General features: G+C 48.2%; 1 protein-coding gene across 1 annotated transcript in view; it reads left to right on the top strand.

Moving 5' to 3' along the window:
* The window catches only part of dgo (ankyrin repeat domain containing protein 6 diego), a 154,007-nt gene that overhangs the window by 64,046 nt on the left and 63,555 nt on the right, over window positions 1-26,406 (top strand). Inside the window, exon 2 of the mRNA XM_077632390.1 lies at window positions 18,713-19,038. Coding sequence (XP_077488516.1) covers window positions 18,919-19,038 — 120 coding nt within the window. The 5' untranslated portion in view covers window positions 18,713-18,918. The remainder of the gene's footprint in view (window positions 1-18,712; window positions 19,039-26,406) is intronic.

Here is a 26,406-nt window from a genome sequence, read left to right as displayed (position 1 = left end):
CTTCTTTCCCGAAAGAAAGCGCCTTCAATTCAACACACAGTCCGCAGTTCGAAAGTCAAGGAAGTTCGTGCTTAAGCAGACGCTTCCTGCTATGAGCGGAGAAATTAGGGCAGTTGAGTGAACTGTTTCATTCACTAAATAGGGGACAGACCGGCGACTCTACGCGCTGTAATCTATCCCGTGGCGTCAGCACGTTGGTCTGCTGTACGACGTGTGTTAAGCCGAAAACGCGAGCGGACAGAGAAAGAAAACCGCGCGATTTAGTAGACCTTATATACAGCCCTTTTCAAAAGCCTTCAGGCCACATGATTTGGTTCTTTGTCGTATAATGGATGACTTACGGAATTTATTATCCCTAAGGACAAAAATGTTCCGAAGGGTGAAAACAGGGTATTCCTCATAGTATAGAGATTTACAGCTTGACTATTATTACAAGTGCTCCACTACTAGACTGAAAAGCAAGCAACGGGACGTGAAAACTTATGACAGATAGGGACTGTACCTATTGATCTTTGCGCCACATTTAAGCCGTTGTCGACGGGTATTGCTTTTAACTGCATTATAATTAAGCGACAGTCCTGACTTCTACTGATCGATTATCTGAATGGTTGCCCTTCACATCCCGAAGGAACACGTCGGCCTATGGGCACGACGTATCAGAGAACTCCGGATTATTTTCGAGTATACTTGTAGTTTTTCACAGCGCGCAGAAATCTTAGCATTCTGGCTTCGCTCAATTTCACCGCAATGAAAACACGGCGACGGGGGCGAACTCCAACTCACGCTGAACAAGAGAGCCCAACGCCGTAACTACGCGCCAACGCGGCTGGTTTGGTTGTAGTAGTGGTTGTAGTAGTCGTTGTTCCAGAGTTTAATGACACGTACCCCTTAGCCGGTGGTTATTGGGCCAAAAATTTGAAGAGGAAGAAAATAAATGCACCCGAATAAGGTTGGCTAGGTGGCCACAATAAGAGCAAGAGGTTTTTCCGAATTCAGTAGAAGGAGAAACAGGAATGAACAAAAATTTTAGCACGGGGTGTAGATGCAATTACGATCTCTCCCTGCGTTGCCGACAAGCGTGGCATTTGCTTCGTCGAGCACTAACATCTCATAGCGACTCCCACATCGTGTAAGACGCGCCTTTCCACAGAATGTACGCACACACAGCCCTCGGCTATGCCCCAGCCGGTCGTTGACACCGGCCGGCCAACATCCATAACACCAGAGGGACAGACATCCATGTGTATTATGAAGCGCGCGGCCATCACTTTTCGCCGGGCGATCTGCGCTGGCAGTGAATGCCCTGAGGCTGTGCGTGTGGAGGGAGGTCGCGTACACGCGTGTACTCGCCATCTATTCACGTGCATTAAAGGGGGAGGGTGGTAGACGGGCGCGAAATCGCCGGCGTGCGCCCCTGACAATGGGAGCATTTTCGGCGTGCCTTCAGGCCTTCTGTCCTTCTCCTCCTCATTCTCTTCCCATCAAAGCATTGAACCGCTGCCTCTGAGGGGCGCTGCCGTCGTGCCTGCACGTCGGCTGTAGACCGCAGCATTGCTTTGCTGCGATTGTGCGATGCCCTAGCGAGCGCGCTCAGCGTACAGCTCTTGCTGGGGCGACACCGGCGTGCAGTTCCTTTCACTCCAGAGAAGGAAGCAAAGTATCGTAATTTTCTTTTTTGCGCGCAAATAAGTTGCGATATACAGCAGCACCGCCTCGTTTAGTGTACGGCTGGTGTCAGTGTCTTATTGAATGTTCTGGAGGGCGCGGGAATTTCGGTATAGTGAACTAGCACACAGCTCGTCAATTTTTATCGGCAGCCAGCAGTGTTTTGTACACAGCAGTGGCGATCAGTGGCGTGCAGTGGATAAACACTGGGCTTCGTAAAAGGTTTTGATTATTGCTACAAGTATTTAATTTATTCTGCAGTACTCCATTCCGCCTTCTGTCACTGGCATGACAACTGTCATGCCTTCTGAGTTGTTGACGCACATTGTGTATGTGTGTGTGTGTGTTTGCTACATAAGGCCTGAAAGTTTCAACTTTGGCAGGAAGCTGGAGTTAAAGCGATACACTAAGGTTTTCGGTTTTGACGCTATGGGCTCTGGAATAACGTATACATGTTGCGCCAATCTTGAATCGCAATCATTTTATTTGCGTTTAAATTTAGCGCATCGTTTCAACCCTGTCCTTGCATGCGCCACTGACCACTCAGGAATTCTCCGAACGGAATCGGCAGTGGTGGTGGTGAAAACGTTTACTCAGACAGAGTTGCCGAAGACTTGTTGGGCTCTTAGTCCAGGGCTCCAGTGGCGATAGCCGCGTCCTTTGCTCGTTCCACTAGAAGACGATGGTCCCCCATTTGAGAGCTGAGCAGCAGAGCTTCCCAGGTCTCCGGTGAAGTGGATAGGTGGAATGTGTGGGTAGAGCTGGCAGGCCAAAGTTCTGTGGCATAGGTGAGGGAACTCTGAACAGTGTGGACATTTGTCCGGATATTGAGCTGGGTGGAAACCGTGTAGTAATGCGATATGTCTGTGTGTGCGGGAATGTGTAGTTGGCGCCCAGATCGTGGCCTTCTCCAACTTCAGGCTCTAGATTGTGGAACGGGGGGACCTCTGTCCACGCGGATGAGTGGGGATTTCAGAGTATTGATTGGGAACGGGCTGTAATCTGGACAAACACTGGTTTGGTCTTGTACATGTGGCAACTGGTGTACGCAGGCTCGGGCTACGGCATGGGCTTGCCAATTTCCAGGTACAGAGTCATGGCCAGGAGCTCAGACAAGCTTGGCTTGTAGTAGTGGGGCCTTGAGGCTGGTGATTATCCTCAGAGTAGAGACACTACGCCGTTACGCTGGTGGCGTAAGGCGGCTTGGGATTCAAAGAGGACAATCACATTCTTTGCCTATTCCGAGGGCCAGGCCGATTGCGGGTTCATCGTCTTTCGGGTTGATAGCGTCCAGTGACGAGGTAGCCACCGTCTTGAGTTCATGTTTGACAACACACACGGCGGTCACTTGGTGCTCATAGTACGTGTCAGCGCCCGTGTATTTGACTTCGTCATTGGTGCCATGCATTCGCTGGCGCGCCCTTGCCCTGGAAGCAAGGCGATCGGGGTGAGGGGCAGGGTGCATGTGAAGGGGATTGCCTGACAATAAAAGTGCCGCGCAGGCAACAAAACTGACTTTAATAACTGGCCACGAACTAAAAGTGATTATCTTCATAGTGCCTCATATTATTTTTGGAAATAAAGTATTAATTCTGCCTGGCATAAGCTCAACACAAAAATGCAGGACCAACTATAGACGAGCGCTCTTATAAAACTGATGCAGGCTATGAACAAAGTGGTATGATTTTAACGTAGTTAAATAGAGCAGACATGCAAAAGTGAGGAGCCTTGAGGTCGCCAAGGTTACCCTCAAGGCCACCCTCAAGGTAACCCTTCCAGTGACTACAGCTGATGCGACGCTCCTCCGAACTAACCCGAATTACTCCGAGGCTTCACACAAGATTTTTGGTTGGAACCGTGTTAGTAGTGCTTTCGCACCAAAAGCAACCATTTTTCGGGGGCAGAGCACCATCCCAGCTAGCACGTGTACTATCCGTGAAAAACTCAAGCACGAAAAGATGCTGAAGATGCGTTTGTCTGTACTGTGAATAGCACTCAACGCGAAGCAATTTGCGACGGGTTGCTACATGAGCCATACCGGAAGGCATCTTCTCGTGAGGTTCACGTCACGCGGGAATGACGAATAGCTGAACGCCCCGAGGGCTCATGAAGAGCGGAGACGGGGGGGGGGGGGGGGAGAGGATAATTCACGCTCCTCTTCTTCCGGCTTCGGCAGGCCGGCACGCCATAAAAGAAGACACAAGAATAAAGTGCAGGGGAAGGGAGGAGATGTTGAGGCAGAGAGAGAGAGGCGTGTAATCTTGGGCCGCGTTGCACCCGGGAGGCCTCCAGCCAGGAATGCCACACCCAGTGATATGCCTCGTATGGCGATAAGTATGGAGCGCCATCAGCCCACCAAAGCCATCGCTGCCGCCAAAATGGCGGCAATTGTGCCGACACGCTGCGCCCACTGTAGGAACGCCGGCGAACTAAGAGTGCCGCTGCGCGGTTCATTAATTACAGGTTCAACCGGCCATTCGATACCCGCCGGGCTGATCACCACGCCGCCACTTTAGGCCGGGCCACCGGGCGCCGACTGAAGCGCACCGCTCTGCTGGCCGTCGGGCCCGCCATCTTTGTTGTCGGCGCCGATGCCTGTGACGTGCTGCCGCTCGTTCGATTGGGGAGTAACTGAAATGTTCGCAGTCGATGCCATAATGAGTGAGGGCGCGAAAAAGGGCTGGGGATGGCGCTCGCACTAATTGTTTTTTGTACGTAGACGAGCGTGCGCCCAAGTCCCTCCCTATTCGTGTACTCTATGTAGTTCCCGCCCAGAACCATACTTATAGTATGGAAATCACGGGGCGGGGAAGCTGCTGATATGGACATCAGTAAGTGCAAAAGCGTGGCATTTTTATCTCTTCTGGTAGTTTTCTTTGGGCGCTGCCTAAAGGTGTTACAGTAATAAATTATTGAATGGTTGGATGGGTAGCTCAGCCCCTGGGTGGAGCCCCTAGTCAGGGTTCCGTAGGTGCCGGCCGCCACCTCGGCGAGGTCCACCAGATATCGTATCGCCGGCCAGTGGCCGTATTGGCCTGTGATCCGCTCCACCTAACTATATAGGGGTGTGGTTGGTAATGGGTCAGACAGAAGGAATGGCTTGCACTGCCAGTCTATCGGAGAAGGGTGAACGAATAGAGAACGGAGGACTACGGCTTGCTCGTCTTCTAAACGATGCACACGATGAATGAGCCGATCGCATGCATATTCACACAGCTCACACGTGGAGTACGAAGCAAGGAACAACCCTCCTGGTAAGAGTTCAGCTGGCTGCGACGAGTTTACCACCAACAAGCTTATAGTTTGGCGCACGGTATCTAATGACAGAACGGTGAGAAGTTATCTTAGGCGCCACTTCGCTTATCCTCACTGCCTCAGAAACCGTCGAGTTCTAATCAAGTGCGATTAGTCATTTCGGCTTGAGAGGCAAGTATAGTGGTCTACAACAGGGACTTTCTAGGGAATATTAAAAGGGTAAGCGGGAGACTGTCTTCGGAATGAAAGGCGTCGGGGTCGTATTGTGTCGTAACTGAAAACTACCGCCGTCGTCTGATTGTATATGAGAATGTTATCAAGGCGGGTATGAGAGGGTGGTCGTGAGAGTGTCTAGTCACGTGAACGGTGTCCCACGTAAACTCTAAACACGAATACGCCTGTATGGGAGTAGAAAGGGAGAAAGCTGCCCCCTTCTAAACTCCTTTCTGTTTAGAGCGTAGAGCTTAGAGTGGATCAAATGCTCTCGCGGTGCAGATGTGGAGTAAGGGGAAAGCTATCGCTGTCACATTGCTCCATGGGACAGGGGAATCTGTGGGAGTCGGGGAACTGAGATCGGTGGTCTGCTAGTTATAAGACAACCTCCTGTCTCGCTATTGTCGTGTCGTGACATCTAACGTTATCGGTTAAGAAAACTGTCGGACTTTAAATCAGCTACTTTATGCGCGATTAAACTGGCCGATTCCGCCGTTTCATTATCTACTGCTTTCACGTTCATCCGAGTGAACTGATCCCCGCAAAGACGACGTCCCTTTCGGAGCCCCCAATGTGCTACCGTACGACGAGGAGGCATCTGTACACCGCCTCGCCACACTGCCAACACACCGCAACACTTGCAGGGACGTGATCTTTGGCTTCCGCCGTACGCCGCTGCGGGATGCTTCGCTCTCGTCGCAACCGGTTCGCACGTGAAAGGAAGCGGGCCACCACGGCGTGAACCGAGCGTCGCCAAAGTAGAGCCAAAGGGTCACCGCGACAAAAGAGTACAGCGCGCACCGCTGATAGGACACCGTGGCCTCGCGACCTGAGCCGCGTTCGCCTGCTGTTCAGCGGCGCCGCAGGGCACGCAGGCGACGGGCAGAACGATCCCAGGAAGCATCTGCGCAAACAGCTGCTGCTTCGATGGCCTCGCCGATGGCGAAGATGCTTATGCCACGGGAACACGCTTTAGTCTACAGGCGGAGAGCTCCTTCAGAGCAACGCATTAATATTAATAACGATATGCTGGATTCCCTTTGCATATACATTCCAAGGGGCCACTTAATCACCCGAGAGGAGCTGTAATCGGCCATCTTTAAGTGCAAAGCAGCGTCATTAAGTGCATCACAATGTAGGTGGCTGGCAGCTTCAATGTCGTAAAACTTGAGTAGCGCCGTGGCCCGAATCGCTGAGCCCAAGTGAATTCAGCGTTGCAGCGTGACCCCGTGCAACTAGTATATTATGCGTTTGAACATTCGTATGTTCAGCAAGCTGTATCTAATACCCAACCACAGTAAAGGGGGGGGGGGGGGAAGGGGAAGGTGGGATCACTAACACAACGCTGCGCCTGCCAGTTCTTTAGGCGGAGAAAATGGCCAGACGCGAGAAATCGGGTCATCTTGAAAATTAAGGTTACACCACGTAGCCTAACACACGTATGTTAACGGCGTAGGTCACACCATGCGTTAACTAAAACGTTAGCATGATGTGGTAGTACCGCACACAACATAACTCAAGCTGTTTCATTTCGAAGTTTCAGATGAGAAAGTGGTTCTATTGCGAGGTTGTACCATTTTCAGCGCAAGCCTGTGGTGTCCCACCCACGAGCCCTTATGATGTAAATTCGTTTATTCTTCATTATACAATTTTAAGTATACACACGTTCTCCCCCACAAACGTTGAGCCAAACAAGTGAGCTTTTACTTAGTATGTTCATAAGGCATCAGCACTGTTACCGTGCTTTTACGCAGCTGACTTAGAGGAGCACTGATTTCGTGGCTGCCGTCGCTGCTATTACGCCACTTCTATTTTTACAAGACGTAGAGAATTTCGCTTTAACTCATTTTTTTTCCTTTGACTAGGTTACGTTTTACATCTTGTTAGCAACGTGCCCTCAGCAAGGACAGTAGCGTTGTGACTTGCGAAATCTTATTTCTGGAAAATAAGTTTCTAATTCAAGATAACTGGTATATTTCCCTGCCTTACAGTTTTGTTTCCGAGACAGTGAGCTTGTCTGGGTGCATGCCTTCAGAATGAAATAAAAAAAAAAGATGCTTGTGTACTGAAAGCTTCCTTCATGGTGGTGGTGGTGTTTATGTGCAGGAAAGATTATCCTAAGAGTGAGTGGCTCTGCCGGCAATTGCTTCGCTTGTGTCGCTTAACACAACTGAAATTTGGTCCTATCACTGCACGGCGCATGGTTTTGATAAAAAAGCGCCAACATTTACTGCGGCGCCCACGAAAACTCTCGGGCGCCCCAAGCCTTTCTCCACAAAACAGAGTAGGACAAAGAAATCCCCCCCATAACGGTCATTTAGTCTCCCAAAATATATGATATGACGATGCAGAATTTTCCTGCCGTGACGGTCCCTTAGTCCGCAACAGATATGACGGTACATGACAGAGGAATCTTTTAGCTAGCTGAGATCATGCATTCGTTTCAGCGGTTTTGGGAAAATAAACCGTGTTAGAGCAGTTTTAATGTGAGTATGTTACGCCTGAAGTGATCAGCTTCAAATCGCGTTAGACTGCGGACAGGGCAGACTGCAGAATCAGGCACTTCGGCAAGATATTGTTCTTTTTTCGGGCACAATGTCACTTATTTTACAGGAGGGGGGTGAGGAGATGAGGGGGGAGAGGGCAGTTGCTGGTCGGTAAATGTCTAACAAGAGCACTGCCTAAGTAATGAAGAGGAGGCGAGGGGGAGGGGTGTGTGTGTGTGTGTGTGCGGTTCGGGCTTTCTCGGGCTTCCTCGGGCCCCTCCTTGGAGATACGCGTCTTGCTAGAAAGCCCAAGCTGAGCGCTCCGGACTGCACGAGAGACATCTAGCCATGACGTCAGGCTCGAAACAAGCACCATGCGAGCGTATGAGGAATGCAGCGTCAATGTGGCAGCACATGGCCACAGGAAGTCTGCCTCGAACCAGGCCTTACCGCCAGGTGTTGCACGTGCGGTCCGGAGCATGCAGCTCGCAAGTTCTATTCGAGTGTCTTGCCCTCTCAAACACATTGGGCCGCAAATGTCAGAGGAGGAACAACAAAAAAGAAAAAAAGAAAAAAAAGAAAATAGAAAAATAGAAAATAGAAAAAAAGTAAAGGCTGCATAAAGGCCTCAAAAAGGCGGAAGGATTCAATCAGAAAGAAACGTTGCGGTTGGCGCTCAGAGAGAGAAGACAGGGCGCTGAACGTAATTAGACATAATTTCGGAGACCGCAAGATGTAGGAGTCTGAACAAACTCCTGTCAGGCACTTACTCCAAGCGGGCGCTCGTTACACACACGGGCGTGATCGGGCCGATGACACCATTTGATAGCACCGCCGCCGCCACGGGCGACGCGTGTCTTCACCGCGGCCGACGGTCAGAGGCGCCGGGCAAGCCGACACAACTGACACAATCCATTCGTTTATCCGACCGCCGTCCGTTGATGACGCGGCGCTGAGATCACCGAGATTTCGGCCGTAATTGCGCGCGTTTATCTCTGTAGCGACCGTTAAGTGTGGCGTCTGCGGCGTCGACTGCCACGAAATGAATCCAGTCCCTCTGTTCTGAAGGTGCTATGTATTTCTGCTCGCGATTCTTTAATGAGCATCATGCATAGCTGTTCAGAACGTTTCCCTGCGAACAACGCACCCCCCCCCCCCCCTTTTTTTTTCCTTTTCCACCTTTTCGTTCCCGCGTACACGGACAATTTTCTTTTTTCTGACATGGTGCCTGTGGCACAGTAATCGGCGAATGGCTTGCCATGACCAGAACGACTTCTGTGGCACTTCACATTACCGCTATTTTGATGACATCATTTCTGTGCTATTTTTAACGGCGGGAGCCGTTGCCTGTTGTTTTTAGGCCGAAGCGACGTCCGCAGCAGTTATGTTTTTTGAGTCATAGAAGCCACCACATACAATGCAGCAAAGAGTGTTCATTTACCTGTACCTGCAAGAGCCGTATGGATATGAAATGGCTGCCGTCATGGCTTATACTTTGACACCCTAATTATTCGGCGCTTGTTTTATTTCGCGCTTGAAGGCGTCCAAGCAAGGAAAACTAGAGTCTTTTTGGTGAGCCCGAAAAGCCTCTTACAAGCTCCTGATTTATTTATTACTTCTCCGAGATCTGAACCCGTGACACACACATAATCGGAGCCTATATGAGGACATCTGTTTAATGCGATCCTGCCTTCGACCTACACCGCCACGTCGTCAGCTTCTGTCTCGTAATACTACTTTGGAGCTCCGACCGATCGCATCAGGCCATCTTCATCTTCTTGTACTAATTCAATCCTACGCTGAGCATTACAAAGATTAAAGAATCTACCGGATTTTTCTTCTTTCTCCGGTGCGAAGGAGTAGGGCGACACGAGCTTATTGCAGGGCTTCTAACCACATCTGTATTTCGCAGCCACATGCAGAGGAGGCAAATAGAAATTGCACAACTCATAGCCATTTACACAGGAGAAGGCGGGGACCCGGAGTTCCCAGTTTCGTGAGACAGCGGCTACTGCTGTAAAAGAAATGTGCTGGCCAACCCCTCTTTGCGCATGCAGTTGAGGAAATCCCACGTAATAATTTAGGCCTCTTGTCTACTTTTGGACCTTGTCTGGGAGAGGCACGATGAGCAAGAGGGAGCTACAGTTGGAGAGGGAGATGATGTTCACTGTAGAGGCTCCCATGTGGTACTCAAATAGGGCGTGCAATTTATTATTAGTGCATTCGACCAGCTCCTGCTTCACGGCCGCACTGTTGTCAGTGAACGAGAAGGAGCAGAAAGAACAAGCGCAGCAGTGGACCATCGTGGCTCCCCAAGTAATCCAATATTTCGGTTCAATCCGATTCGAAACGCCCATAACCCGCTCCTGACAACCTAAATAACCTTTTCGCACCCCACCCGTCCACTCGATTCCTATAGCGCAGTTGAAAGGAATCTGCATGCCCGGGTCCGCTCCCCGGCAGTGTGGTTTCGCTGCTCGCGTAGCATCTTTTTCATTTTTATTTATATTTTTATCTGTTGGCGTACAAAAATATAATTGTTCTCCCTTGGACGTGTTCCTTTTCATTCGGCATTGGTCTGGGCCTATTGTGAAGTTAGCGGTACAGGCTGAGGCTTATTATTTTCCAGTTTTTTTTGCGGTAGCCCCACACTCAAACCGACCAAACGTGGACGGAAGCTTTTTTAAATGGTAAAGAGTTTATGAACGCAATTTTTTTATATATTGTAAGATTTAACTATAACAATCAATATATCCGCAGATCTTCCGTCTGCAAGCTTGCATTCTTTTCCTATTAAGGTTTATGCTAGCGTCAAAAACGTTTCCCATTGGTTTTCTATGGCAGCCTTAACTGTTCCATCCGAGCGATGGAGAAACTTTGAAAGAAGGATTTTGCTACGCATCAGAAGAATGCACTATCACCTTCAATATTTACGTATCAGTAGCTTACAATATTCCAATATTCAAATTTTGTGTCCAAGAATGCTGGCCATGATTGATTGTTCGAACCAAGGCAGTGTTCTACATTGAATGATGGAATGATCGAGGCTGCTCGCTCCTCTCCCGGTGTCATCGAGAGTGAGAGAGAGACAGATAAAGAAAAAAAATTATTTCCGGTCATTATTTCAAAATGCCTCACAGGTAATCTTTCCTGTAGATCCAATGTTGACCGCAATTAGGCACCCTGGACAAAAGTGTACACTGGAATGGCGGTGGATGAAGTAAGCAAACTGTCGGCTTCATTTTGTGCAGCAGCATATTTGCAGCAGCATATCCGTAGCAGCATATTTGCACTGCAATATTTGCTGCACCTTATTTGTAGCACCGTATCTTTAGGCCAAACTCAGGCTGCTCTTCTCTCTTTGATTCTCCGGTTAAACTCGCTTTCTTTTCGGGGAAGTCTTGCCACCATCGCACGCTGTCTACCCCTTCGCACAAGTCATCAGTCGTTCCTTCAGTGTCTCAGTGGACAAGTCTCGCGCAGACCAAGCCGCTTAAATTGCGTATCGGCTTAAGTAGACTTGCTTTGTACATCTTCAACCATGAAATTCATGAACCGCCATCATGGTCGAAACCATGGCCTTGAAGCTGGCTGTCGGCCAGCAGCAAATCTATAGTGGCACGCTGCCCACCGTGACCGGGCTCTTCTCCTGAATAATAATAATAATAATAATAATAATAATAATAATAATAATAATAATAATAATAATAATAATAATAATAATAATAATAATAATAATAATAATAATAATAATAATTGAGTTTGGGGGAAAGGAAATGGCGCAGTATCATATATCGTTGGACAGCTGAACCGCGCCGTAAGGGAAGGTATAAAGGAGGGAGCGAAAGAAGAAAGGAAGAAAGAGGTGCCGTAGTGGAGGCCTCCGGAATAATTTCGACCACCTGGGGATCTTTAACGTGCACTGACATCGCACAGCACACGGGCGCTTTCGCGTTTTTCCTCCATAAAGACGCAGCCGCCGCGGTCGGGTTCGAACCCGGGAACACCGGATCAGTAGCCGAGCGCGCTAACCACTGAGCCAACGCGGTGGGTCCTGAATAACTGAATATTCTAAATCAGTCACCTACTAACTGCAATCTCTCTCCCATTAGAAGTGCATGTGTTGACAGTTCCATACGGGGAATTCAGTTTACCTTTTGAATAACGCATTAAGGTATATTTTCAAAAGAATTGTTAACACGATTAGGTTTTCCTTTATGTTAGTTCTATCATAAGTGTTAATATGTTCTGTAAACGCTTACACTGCCGCGCGCAGTACACCGGCCGTTCACATTTCACGTCCGAATTCTCTTTGCGACTATAATTTCTGGAATTTTTTGCTCTTCCTTACTGTGCTTTTTTTTTTTGCTTAAGATGCTTACATAGAACGATTTCATGCAGACATGACCTCTTTATTTCACGTGTATACTGTATCTGTAGGGTTGGCCTTTTAGGTTATTATTTTTGAAAATTCGGTGGTAGTTTTATGGTGTTTATTTCAGAACACAGTTTCCGGCTTTTTTTTTTGCAGGTGAAGTACCGGTTGTTTTTTTTTTTCGCTGATATAATATGGCATTCCTGCGCAGTCGAAAGTCACTTACAGTTTAGCTTGCATTTTTGACAAGCTGAGCACTCGATTTACTTATAAATCAATTTAAAGTATCGCTAAATACTGGTAAATAACTTTTACCTGTGCGTGCTGGAGGAAGTGCTACCGCACATAAAAATAAAGTAGCGGGAATAAAATGCTGGAACCTTTGGGCAAAAACTCAAGTGGAAGTTGCTAGAAAATGGTTCGCTATGTGCCCTCTCTGAGTTGTGGCGCTAGGTTCACGTGATTACGCTAGGTTCACGTGGTCTGCGTGTTGACGACAGCGATGTAACTGTCGCCAGCCGTCCCAGTAGTCATAACATGACACTATTTCATGACGCTAATGCGCGGTTTCGAGTGTTCTTACATGAAGTGGAGAGACCTAGCTGCTTAACCAACTGACCGCCCTCAGCGGCTAATGACAGTGAACAGCTCTACGCTAGTAGCGTTCCAATCTGCAGAATTATGTTTCGTGGTGGAGCAATACTTCCAAAAGCACAACTGCGCTACACTCATAAAAGGGAGTGCATTAGAGAGCAGCTTACTCACTTTTTACTCCTTTTTGTTTAGAGTGTACTTCTATCGTAACACTGTCTCACCATGCCTGTGGCTTCCGCACTTATGTTATTTTTCTCAATTGACTGCGTAATTCCTACTGTACAGCTAGCTATAGCTGCGGCACGTATTTCAAGGTGGAAATTTGAACTCGGTGTACCGCTGTCTTTCTTTTTTAGGTTTTAACCGAAATGTAAAATTTAAATGTACCATATAACTGCATCCATTAGGACAGGAAACTAGTGCTTGGCTGTATGAGCCCAAAAAGTGTCTAGAAGTAAAGTGTGACATGACTGCGCAAAACATTAAAAAACTCAACAAAAACTCTAAAAACTCATGCACGTAGACTGTCGGACACACTGCGCGCGTATATGCGGCGCAAATGCCCGACAAACACCACTCGCGCCGCCTCTTTCCATTAAAAACGCTCCCTCGCATGCAAAAGAATACGCTGAGTATACAGGCTACCGAGAGTAGTGAAAGCACCGCCATCTATGTGAAAAGGCGAAAAAGAAAAAAGCGCAAGGCACATGCAGGATGAACGGGCGTCGTGAAAGCGCCGCCTCCCGGCCCTGTCGGGAACTCTTGCCCGGGCATTAATTTTAAGTCCATGCGTGCGCCTGGATGCACCGGTCTTGGGGAAGGGATGCGCGCTTTGGTTTACAGTGGCGGAGAATTATTGCGGATGCATTATCGGAATCGACACCGCGGCAGCGTTTCGCACGCTTGCCTGTATAAACCATGCTCATCTCGGCTAAGCCGCACATATATATAAGCGATCGAAACGCGATCTTTCTGGACTTTCGCTTTATGGGCGCTGCGTTGGGCTCTTCTCCTAAGACGTTACGACTGTAGGGAAATTTACGATTTCGCCCTGAGGATACTTTTGGTGGCGTTGCGTACGTAAACTGACGTCTATTTTAAAGCTTCGCGGACACGATTTTGTAACTGAGTAATCGCTTAAGTGCACCCGCTCCCTTTTCATCCATCTTCGGAGAGTGAAGAGGCAGCCGCACGCAACGTTAATCGTGCTGTATACACCCACAAACGTGCTTTTGGTGGCTATTTATTTCCACAAACTGCTATCTCGACAAATCGCCAGCATTGTTCTAAATAGCTCAATTTCCACGCCTTCCTTATTGTTACTGTGTAAGTTCCATAAACCTAGCACACATGTGTTATAGTTGATGCCCTGTCCTCCAAAATAATATAAGTAGGAAAAAAAAGATAGCGTGATACGACTGATTGTTTATTGAGATGAAAACAAGAAAAAAGCTAGGTTGTTTCAGAGTAGTAGACCTGCGTTCTCAGAAATAAATGAAGGTAGTTTCTACGAAAAAAAACCTGGTCAAATCTTACCGCAGGCAATCGTTGTGCAGAGCTGTGTAGAACACAGAGGCTGTAATTCGATCGTACAGTGACAGGAACACGATCGAGTTTGCAACACAGAGGTCGCTTCAGTGATTCACGTATTTACGCGTGGCATGTCAAATGCATGATTCCTGCACGGGGCCTCTTTGGCCAAGGTTCTTTCACTTTTTAAATTTTAATAGTACACCAAATTAGACGGGCTGCAGAGGATGCGCGATTATGAAAAGTTTATCATCATTCCTAATTACCGCTACATATACGTACTGCATACATAACACTAAACTTTCCTCCTCAGGAGGCTGTTGACAACACTGAGAACGAGCTCGTTTTAGAACAGGTTTTCACGCGCAAAAACTAATGAACAAGCATTAATGTTTCTTCCCACCGCATAGCTTAGAGGCTGGGGCTAGAGAGAGTGTCTGGTTGATAACCGCTGGTTGCCCTGCTATGCGAAAGTTCACCACACCATCGGCGAGCTGATAGATAATTAGCCGAGGACGTGAGATTAATGCGCATAAGTGCTTCCAGCTAGCCGTCTAACTTAATTACCCCCGTGGGGGCCGTCATCGATGCGAGCAAGGGTGCTTCGGATCGTTGACCGAAGTGATGGTATCTTTGGGATGAAGCGGAAGACGCGGAAACTTGGTTCGCTTATGGGCTGTTTACTGGGGTTTTCTGTGGAACTGATACAAGGTGCTTTCTGTACTGAGCGCCGTGTAAAGTTCAGATTTTTTAGTACATCGATGAGGGCAGTTGTCAACTTCAGTGAAGCACTCAGTTAGCAATGGGTTAGTCTACTTTGATGCGCCGCCGAGCGCCACAGGGGACTGGGATCTTTTTGCTCACGCAGCTGTTTATGTGCAATGTTACAAGCCTGAAGAATAGTCAACGCTGAAAAATCTTTCAATATGGAGCAGCCATGCATCTGTACAACGAGCTTCGGAATACTCAACGTTTGAAGAATGCAGTACTTGAGAACCTTTCAGGCTCAGAATTTCTCAGTTTATAATTGCGTGTTACCATTTATGGAGTGGAAATTGGTGCTCAATAAATGACGGCTTCTTTTTTCTTCATATTGCGTGAAGGTAAAGTGAGAGCCGCATTGAACCCGGAAACACTGCCGAAATTTCGTTACTTGTTTTAAATTTCACTCCGTTTAATTAACCCGAGTTAATTTTCCACTGAAGTGCTCGTTTCCTTACCACTGCGTTCTTTAAAGCAGTCATCAGGAATATTGGTATTGGCAAACTGCACCAGGACGTGGGTTAGCTGAGAACAACTTGTCTTACTCACAAATTGCTGTTCACTTCTACTGAACGCAGCGCAACTCGGACATATCAGTTACTCTGCGGTCCGCATAACATAGAGTTCAGACTTTCTCTACCATCGGTCATTAAAGATTAATTTTTCTTCTTGCTGTTTCATTAATTATATTCTGCGGATACCGGATTTTTAAACTTAAGACTGGTTTTATACGCCACATTGTTATGCGCCGTCGCAAGCGGAAAGCACCGTAATATATTTTATTTCACACCACCGCAGAGGCGGCCTAGTACTTCAAGCATCCGTCTCGTACACGAGAGGTGCGGAGTTCGATCCCCAGTGCAACCAGATGCCTTCTGGCTTTCCAAGAAGCACAATTGGCGTTCTCCTTTCTTTGTGCTTGGTTCCTGTGGAGTGAAGTGGGCTCCTTCCCATCTCTCGGGACTTATTCCTATCACGTCGGTGGTAGACAGGGGCACCAAAGAGCCAATTTCGGTGGACTCTTTCCGTGTCTGCTGCTCGGGAATGGGATTTAGTCCCCTTCTGTTCGGAACGGGTTCGCCTTTGCTACTTTTTTCGACTCCGTGCCTTGCTGCCTGCACACATGTACTTCCTTCGCAAGGACTTTCTTCTCTTTTTGTTCCTTTATGCCCACCCTATTCTATTTCGACCTGGCAACCCTGTCTTTTGTTTTCCTCCTGTTGTCTTCTTTTCTACCTTTCCCTCTTTTTCACGCGGCAGTGTTAAGACTTCCGTTCTGCAGAAAATCTGGCGTCGTCAGCGTTGTGGGCGAAAAATCCCCGGAGAAGCAACCAAGATTGACCACCCAGGTCGCGTGACTTCGCTGCGTCATCAGAACCTGCCCATCGGCTTGCGACCAAACACACCAATCGCAGGTGGCAGTTAAATTAATGATTAGTCGTTCGGGAAGAGCAAACCTGTGTCGCCCAAGGCCTACCGGTGACAGCACCTACAATTGCAAGGCTGTGACGCATTGCTTAACCGCTGCACCATTGCGGCAGGAGTGGCATGGTGACTCCCTGGGATCTATCACTGTAAAGTAGAGAATGGCCAACTCTGCATGTATGGGCATTAACCAATTAAGCTATCGGTACATGCCCTTAATGCGGTGCTTGAGTATCCACTCCATTTTTTTCCCCTGTTACTTTCTATACCATGGGATATTGGCACAACAGGTGAAATGCTTGAGAAGATGAGGTATTTTACCCCACATCGCGCGGAGCCTAAGCACCATCATTTGATTTGAAAGTAGCCGGACCGTCTTTGCTTTGTCACTGAGCATCGCCGTCAACCGCATGAGCTTTGCGTACATTGCCTCAACAAGCGGCGGCGGCGACGTTCCGGCACACGATAAACGCTCTGCAATACGAAGCAGGCGGGCATACCAAGCAGAGCGAAAACGAAGAGACGACCCTGGCCTGCAGCGCTGCCAGAGGAAAGACAAAGGAAACTCGCGTAGCCTCTGTCGTGAGGCGAGGGAAATCACTGCAGAAGAGACGCGGCGGCAGCCCCAGGCCTAATAGCTTGCATGCCTCGTTCCAGGCCGCTATCAGGCCGGGTGTTTAGCGAGGCTTAGCACCGCCAACAAGTGGAGCAGGTGCAGCAGGCGCTCCGCCGCCCTCTCTGCAGCAAGGAACCAGCAGCAACAGTTGACCAAGGGCGTTGCGTGTATCCGGTGGCTGTGGATGAGGGATGGCGACCCCTCTGCCGCCACCCTCCCCTCCTTTGTTTCTTCGTTTGATTGCGCGGTGGTCGGCTCACGAGCAGTTGGGGCCTCTTCCGGCCAACAAGTAAAACGGAGCCATATCCGGCTGCATTCGTTTCTTGCACCTGCCGTCGTCTGGTCTGCCAGCGCCTCAGAGAGAGGCCCCTAGAGGGCTGTTTGAGGGGCATTTTATCACGATGTGTTTGTAAGCCAGCGGCCGTTTAAGACTAATCGCGGATATAAAAGCAACATTCCGAAGCATCTGGCCATGGTCACGTACGTTGACGGTTGGGAGCAGTACAGGAATCTTGCATGGAAGACACGTTCTTTGCTTCTGCGCACCGGTGACGTCTGCCTGTCGTAATATAAAAGTAGCCATCTTTCGTGCATTATGTCTCTGTTCCCTGCTGTGACAGTGACACTTCGACATGCAGTCGCAAAGTGGTGCCGAAAATGAACATAAAAGTCAAGTGTTCAGAACTTAAACGGCCGTTAGGCATAGCTTGGGTGTGAATGACCGATGTATGCAACGATAAAATCGCAGGACATCAGTTCCTGTTTATGACGCGTTCGTTCAACAGTATTTGGTTTATTTTTGACTACGTACTCATTGTCTTATTGCTGTTATCCTTGTATCGAAACCACATCATCTCTAAAACTCAGATGGAGTGTGGCGTGGTCAAAGTGAGATGGTTAAGCGTATAATTTTTAATGTTGAACATCGTCGATACGAACGAAAGCGGTATTATCACTGTGCCTCTGAACACATGGTACTCGACGGCCATCCTTCAATAAAGCGAAAGTGCTTTGGACGCGTTTTGTCTCTATATTGAAACGAAGAGGGTTTGGGCAGGTGCTTTCTGGTCACCAGCCCACAGTAGGGACAGACCAACGAGTACCAGTGTCGGAACCAACCAGAAGGTGTTCACCAGAACGCGTAATCTTTGGTAGCGTGGTCGAAGTCGGTGTGTGAGTGGTTGTGCGCATGAAAGTACGGCGCTGGGTAGGGGTAGGGGTAGATGTCGATAGGTGAGTGCTATCACAGGTACCTCCATTTTAGTGCGAAAGCACTCATACGCTCACCAACACCGACCTAGAATCTTGTCACCATACGTAGTACGTTCACCGTAGGCACGTACGTGCAATCTTGTGCCGTTGCCTAGCAACTCGAGTTACAACCCGAGCTTACCCGAGTTACTCTGGTAGGCTCGGGTAGTAACTCGGGTAAGCTCGGGTAGGTTCGGAGCAGCGTCGCGCCAGCTGCGCGAGAAGTTGCTCCGGAAGAGCAACATGGTTCACACAATCCCTACCGGTGGAAGTGATAGAAACGACCACCTGCCAGTGCAGTGGCACATCTCTTTACCGCTGCGCCACTCTCGACCCCTTTGTCTCTTACTTCAGCGCACGGCTCACGCGTCCTGCTAAGCACAGTGAACCAGTTACGGCGCCCTTCCTTTGATGAATAAGCCCGCCCCCTTCCCCTGGGGTGTGTTAAAGTGATTTATACCCCTTATTGACCACCGTGGTGGGGCTAAGGGTATGGGTGTCTTTGCTGTTTTCACAAGCATGCCCTTCCTTCATGTGCAGGTGCCAGTGTGGTCATGCGGAAGGCCTGCCGCTATGGCGTACCTTCTGCGGCCTCCTCCGACGTCCGAGACTACAGTCGGCGGGCGGCGTGCTCGACGCTGCCGGGAGGAGCGTGCGTCCCCGGGCAGCGCTGAAGCACGGGGCCGAGGCTGTCGTGTCCCGGCGCTGACGTCGAGGCCCGCGTCGGCAGCCTGCCGGAGGAGGAAATGGAGGGCCCGGACCACGTGCCCACCCTGGCGGAGAAGCTGTACCAGGCGGCCGTCGCGGGTCACACGGACACCGTGGTCGAGCTGTGCCGCCTCGGGGCCAGGGTCGAGGCCGACGCTGTACGTGGGAAGAGAAACGGGGTTGCTGGCGCTTTTGACGCCCTGGATGATATTTGTGGCTTTATACAGGGCAAGGAAATGATGGAGCGTATTCTGGAGTGTCTAATCCAAGGCCCCAGAAACCTCAGTGCACGAGAGCACTACAGAGATACGGGAGGCTTCTGGTTCTAAAAGCAGCCACGACGTTGTAGGCTCTGATAAAGAGGAAAAAAAAAAGTGAAATGAGATTAGATAAGTTTGTGGAAAAACCACAGATTAGCTTAGCCGTAAAGAAAAGGTCTTTGAAATTATGATTTCGATGAAAACTTGGGCGTTATACTTCTTAGCTGTAGGTGACCAGTGTAACAGCCTCGAATCAGAGAGGCTGTTACGAATTATCGGTCTAGAATTGCGCAACCACTGAACCAACTATTCTTGGCCTTGGTGCATTTAGGCGTGGAATTTAAATCTTGCCTGTAAGCGCGGTTTAAGACAAGATATGAACAATCCGAACGATGCCAGCAGAGTCCTGCAAAGGTGAGATCTAAAGGTGGCTACATGGAACTCTAAAGAGTTTTGAGGGATCCGAATGTAAAGATCACATGCATTCGTGCGCTCTGGGGATACTCGGCACTACTTTGTGGCGGTGCAGTCTGCTCCACCTAGACCGCCTATGCATTATGCGAGGTAAGAACCGGTACCCAAAAGTATCCGCATTGCTGGAAATTAGACAAAGCGGCAATATGCTGCAGCAAAAGCAGTCAATCAAGCGGCCGTCCAGCATCGGTAATAATAGTGATTTGTAACCTCTTTTTAAATACTCAAACCATAGCGTAGAAAACGATGACAGGGAGGAGCGACCGCGTGAAATCAGCGGTAAAATAATTGGCATTGATCTTAGGAATGAAAAGGCAGGGGAGGAGGAGGAGGAAATAGAACGACTGACAGGAAACGATGACGACAAGGGTGTGAAAAATTTCTGTTTTCGCGACACCACATAATTCTTGGTGGAGAAGTCATTGACATGTGCGAAAATTGCACCGAAGGCGTTGCCGTCCCCAGTGAGGATGATTAGATTGTCGGCGTTTTGTTTGCGTGGGGAGTAGGTTGAATCCTTCACCGGGCTCACCGGCTCTGAGTGTCGGAAGGTTTGTCTTAATAACGACAGCTGCACAAGGTGCGAATTAGTGGAAGACGCGAAAATACAATTTTTTTTATGTGTCGAAGTGCCGCCTGATGGCAGGCTATCTTGTCGTGAGTGCATTAACCCATCGCCCTTAGCGTCATTTCCGTCATCGCGATAGACCGCGTGTTTCTGTTGCCTATACGTACGAAACAAATGTTATCACTCAGTCTAAAAGGAACGAGATGCGATCATAACGGCGCGTCCACAGCAAACATGGCGTCGCCGGTGACGTGAGCGTGACGATTTTCAAATTTTAACTCTGTTGCGTCCAAGGTCTGTGGCCATGCCCTGTCAGGGTATTTACTGTTCTCTGAGTGAAGGAAAGTTGGCAGACTTTCTTTGAGCAACTGCTCGAAGCTCACTACACCACGCAGCAGTTTGCGTTCAGCGAGAAATGAATTGCTCAGCACTGTAGCCTCAGGTATACAGGTGACGATCGAAGCGTGCAAGGGGTCCAGGCAGTCCTGGTGGGAATAAACATCGCGTTACCGTAGCATCTCCTAGGTTCCACGTCACATACATCTGAGCTGTAGACTACATAGATCGAGAGGCTTATTCATTTTCATAATTTTTAAAAGGAAAAAAAAATATTAAGGCTTTGGGGATCGACGTTTGATCTCGACGCATGCGTTCTCAGTTATCGGCGGCGATCTTGTCCGTGGGATGAACCGAGGTGCTGTCGGGCTCAGTACCGCAGTTTAATGTCCTTCATGTTTTTTTTCAGTTTTTTTACGTGCACGCAGACTGCGCAGCCCGTATAGTTTGGATTCTAACTACCGACAGACGCCCACAGCTCAGAGGCTCGTGGTTAGCCCGTCTGTTGACCGCGCTATCTCCCGCCAGAAAGAGAGCACGTGACCCACTTGCAACAAGGCAGCTCACACACGCGGGCTCACCACTCTCATCGACGCAGCCTGACATCGTGTTCCTCAAAGGAATATGAGGAAGGGGGCGCTGCGGCACACGCACTGCGTCTAAACATTTGCCTTGGCCGGGCACCTTTCGACCTGGGTGCGCCGTTATACATAACGGCTGGGCGGGCGCTTCAACGGCCTCTATTCTTCCCAGGCCTCCTTAGCAAGAGCTGTGTGTTTGTTTGCATGTGTGCGTGTGTTTATAAGGCGACCGAGTGGGTATACCTTACGCATCCTTCTTCGATGCCGCAAATGCGCTATGCTCACAAGCCTGAACCTACTCCGTCAAAGTAGCCCCATTGTTCGCCGCGAGCTTATGGAAATAAAGCATCATCATAATGGATGCCAGAGATGTTTAGATTCCGCTCGTCGCATTAAGTGCAGTGCGCTGTAGCACCTCGGCCACGGTGTGTGCTGTCCTAAATTCTTAAGCGTCGAGTTAGTACGTCGCTTTATGCGGTGTCGAGAATAACAAGGTTTTGTTATTCATTCGTGCGTTGATGCCAGCCACTGTTTGCTACGTGTAATTGCATCCAAGCTTATTGTTCAATATTTATAACCTCTTCACCGCGGATGGCTTCTGCTGCTTCTTTGAATGTGTACTCGAAGTAAAAACACACAAAATCTCATCCCGCTAAGTAGAGCACAAATGTCTAGCAGAATTACACAGTGCAACATATATGGCCCGTCCTCATTTTCAAGAAGGCATAGAGAACACTTCCTGAAAGTTGCATGAGTGGGGACGTGAATGATGGTTGTAGATAACTGCGGTCTTGTTTTTTTTTTGGCTTGTACGGAAAATGCAGCAAATAAATTTTAATGGCGGTATACAGTGAAATAGACAGTGGACACAGGAGCACCCCTCACAGCGTTCCGACATACACAGAAAGGACTGTAAGAACGGCTCTGGAGCGAGTTAATTTATCTACATTTAATTTAATTAATTTAATTACATCTACCTCACCGGGCAATGAGTAATATATCATTAAGAATGTAACACAGCAGCAATACGCCGTCGTTAACGCCAGATTAGTAGACAGCACACGATTTAAGCCCTTTCTGATGTCTGGTTATTAATCTGCTGGCAGAGCAGTGAGTTAGAATGCGCCTTGCAAAAAGCTTTGGCGCTTGTTCTACTCCGTCATCACTGTGGTTAAACAGTCAGAAATCTCCTAGTTTCTCAATTACTCTGCGTATGTTTTTAAACCGACTTCAAGCCATGGAGGAGTGGTCTGATTCTGCGGCACGTCAGCCGCAGATTCTACCCACGATTCTGTCCATGTCAGCGGCGACGGGGAAGCGATATTTGAATGTTGTACCTCACCACTGGCTGCATAGCGCAGCCAATGGCAGCCAGTTGTCATATCCGGTCGCCTGCTATTGACAGAGCGCTGTGATGCACCTCACGATTGGCTGCATATTGCAATTTCAGCCAATTGTAAGTAAGGTCCGCTCGCTAACTACCCAATATGACCGGGTCGTTGCCCCAGACGCGTGTAAGCCGCGGGTATCCCTGGATGACCACTGGCATAGGGCCGAATGAACTGGAAACTGGCAACGGACAATGTAAGTACAGCTTATAGAATACGGCGCATGGTCATACATTTTAGCCTCATGCGGCTGTTGGGACACAAAGAGTTAAGTGGTGCATATCACATTTATTTACATGACTAGCATGCAGTGTGGTTTACATCAACAGCGGAGACACATCTACGGAACTGCTCAACGGAACTGCTCATATGTAGTTAAGGAGGTTCTTCAATAGCTGACAACTGCCAGGTTGATAACCATAATCGTCAAAACACGAGGACTTCGGTAAATCACGATGCACGGTCCCATGTACGAACATCTTTGCAAACCTGTTACAAGATTCGTGCCCTTGATGCTCTGTAGAAATTGGCACCGGACGCACGTTCATATGAGGGCACGACGCGTCTTATATTAAATGAGGCTACCACCATTTCTTCTTTCTCATCTTGCTTCCTACGGAACGACCTCAGGGGCCGTCCGTCAGGCATGGGTGGCGTGGAACTCGTAGCAAGGGCCAGATTTCATAACAAGCGAAACCACAAATTAAAAGCGTAGCGAATGTCGTGCACGTTCTAAGGGCCCGCAGAAAGAAACACCAGAGAATATATCAAGCAACCTCCGTGAGTATGTCCTTCACTATCGTCACGCCAGATTACAACGAAGGCCCTCGACAGCTTCGCTTCATTAAGGTGCAGCCAGTAAATCAAAACTGCGAGCGGTTCTGAAGCCGACATTTCTCACCGGCGCCGTTAAGAAGAGTATGCGGTTCGTACGGAGCTTAACGATTTCGCGTTGGCGCGCGCGAGGTTGCTGCAATACGTGCCTGTAATCACAAGTGATGCTCACGTACGCTGGGTCCGCGCTCTGCAGCGCATGAATATATCCATATCTTGCGCGACTCGCAATACCCGCGAGGCCCAGTCTCAAACTGAGCATTACTGGTGGCTCGAAGGAAGACGACGCTCATCTCTTAAAGTGGGCCATCTGCGTGTTCCTACTGCCTGTTTCTTCTTCCCATTTCTTTCCTTTTTTGCACCCCACTCTCCTACGCTTCTGGGTGTATTTAATAATTTTTTGTTATCACTACTATGCGCCAAAGAGCGAAAGACTATGACAGACAGGTCGGTGAAAGAGCCGACAGGACAGTCTGAAAAACAAAAAGAACGTTAGCATGGAAGAGCTTTTTGCCATTAGTTCGGCGTAAAGGCCATCGTCCTGGCTTCTCCGAGGAGATAAGAAGGATGATAGCGAGAAACTAGACGGCAGAGATTAGTTTGGCAGGAGAAAAATGACGGAGGATGGAGAGCAGAAACGCGGCATGGGTATAAAAAAAGTAAGGCAGAGGAAACCGTGCCAATTTAAAGAACACCTAGGGACCACAGGAGTCGGAAATCTAGCGATAAGTCGCGGAACGTGACCGCAGAGTCGGCGGAATGCTTTCGAGGCGCGCACGCCTGGAAGGTGCTGCTTTCTTCCACCCAGAGGCCCAGCCACGTTCCTCCGAAACCGACGCCAGCTTACTTTTTAGGCTGCCGAGACAGTTATTAATTTGTGTCTTTAAAGAAAGCGCGACGAGATTTCGAGCGCCCCGTAGAGAACCGGAAAGACTGGCAGTGAAGTTAGAAAGCAATGTGCCGTGTATATTTGGCGCATGAGAATGCTGAAACCGCAGATGGATCGTAAAATAGTGATGCATGGTACTTCGTGCAGGAGCTGTAGCTGTTTCACGATGGCACTAACAGTCCAGGCGTATGTTAGTGAACTAGGAACATAGGGGACAACGGTTTACCAACATAACGCTTCTGTCTTTGCTCCACCTTCCATGGAGAAGAAAGAAAGAAATAAAGGAAGGAAGAAAGAAAGAAGTAATGAAAGAAAGAAACGAAGAAAGGAAGGAAGGAAGAAGGAAAGAAAGAAAGAAAGGAAGGAAGAAAGAAAGAAAGAAAAGAAGAAAGAAGGGAGAAAGGAAGGAAGGAAGAAACGAAGAAAGGAAGAAAGAAAGGAAGGAAGGAAGCAAGGAAGGAAAGAAGGAAGAAATCAAGGAAGAAAGAAATAAAGGAATAAAGAAAGAGAGAAAGAAAGAAAGGAAGGAAGGAGGGAAGGAAAGAAGGAAGAAAGGCATAAAGAAAGGAAGGAAGGAAGAAACAAAGAAAGGAAGGAAGGCAGGAAGAAAGAAAGAAAGGAAGAAGGAAAGAAAGAAGGAAATAAATGAAAGAAAAGGAAAGGGAAACAATGAGGCCTACTACAGAGCAAAAAGAAATGTCAGGGTTATAGTGCGAACACACGGGCAATATTAGTGGACGAAGACGACAGTGTGCAATGCACAGCGTGAGGGTGGGTTGCAGTTCGTGTTCGGTTGACTTCCATGGAATAAAAGTGCCCTCGCGCAGTGGCCTGCGAAGCGTTGAAATTCATTTGATTGCTTTTTAACCTAACTTGGCGTCGCTTTTGGTAGGCAACGGCACAAGACACAAAGGTGACAAGATTCTCGGTCACCGTTGACGAGCTTATGGGTGCTTTCGCACTAAGAGAAGTTCCAGGCGGAAGGCTCCATGACGCTTTCGCACACTCGAATCCCACCACTTCAAGAACGGTGTGCCGAGCTCCTGGCGTATGCACGTAGGCTCGTTCAGAGAGCTTTCACAGCAAAACTGCGAATAGTCTGTGAAACCGTCTCCCGTGCTCATGCCCGATGAACGTCACCTGTTTTTCATTCGCTTCGAAACGCCGAGACAGGTGCTTGAGTCGCCATTTTAGCCCCTCAAAAGTGTGATCTTCCTAAAGAGGGAGTGTTGCTGGAGTTTTTCAATAAAACGAAGCGTCCTTGGCGGGAGTGAGAGGGAATAAGAAGAATGGAAAGCTAGGACGGTTGACTAGCTGTCCCCGGTTTGCTATGCTGCGTGTAGGTAGGGAGATGAAGGGAGTGTTGAAAGAGTTGATGAAATGGAAGATCAGAGCAGGGTAACGAAATGTGTCGTTGGCAGACGTTACTACCTGAGAACACAGAATGCATAGAGAAAATCTATAGTCTGGTGCTCAAGCCAGTGTACTTTAAATAGCAAGGGCGATTTGATGGTACATCAGGAAATTCTGGACAAATGCATTTTTAAACAGCGATCTGTTTATGAACGCAATTTTTTCATATATTGTAAAACCTGACTATAACCATAAATATCTCCACAGATCTTCCGTCGGCCGGCTTACATTTTTTTTGCTATTAACGAGTTTGCTATTGTCAAAACTTTCCTCATTTTTTTTATATGCCAGTCTTAACTACTCAATTTAATGTTTATTTTCCAGAAAGTACCTGGAGGGTCTCCTTGGCTAAAAGCTGCTAAGGCAGTTTGACTAAGGCCAAGAAGACCGTTACATAGCGGTATCAGTAACATCATAATATATTTAAAACAGACATGTTACCTCTAATTTGCAACAGTAAATACAAATTTTACACATGATTCTGAGCACTGAAGTTATAGCAGGTAAACAACATAAATCCAATATTATACGTCAAAAAATACATTTCACGAACATGGCAACAACACTGTACAATCAATTTGCAGAAATGAAGTACAAGAACAGAAAGAGGAAAAAAAAAAACGAGCAGAAAGCTTTTGCTATGCGTTGAAGTAAATAACCATTCATTACCTTCAACATTTTCTTGAGAGTACATTACAATATTCCACAGTTACCTCACAATTAAAAATTGATGTCCAAGAATCCTGGACTTATTATTTCCGCAAGAAGGTTGGCTTCCGTTAG

Source organism: Amblyomma americanum, chromosome 7 (assembly GCF_052857255.1).
Source record: "Amblyomma americanum isolate KBUSLIRL-KWMA chromosome 7, ASM5285725v1, whole genome shotgun sequence".
Lineage (NCBI taxonomy): Eukaryota > Metazoa > Arthropoda > Arachnida > Ixodida > Ixodidae > Amblyomma > Amblyomma americanum.
Note: the sequence above shows the minus strand (reverse complement) of the source record. Positions and strands in the feature narration are given on the sequence as shown.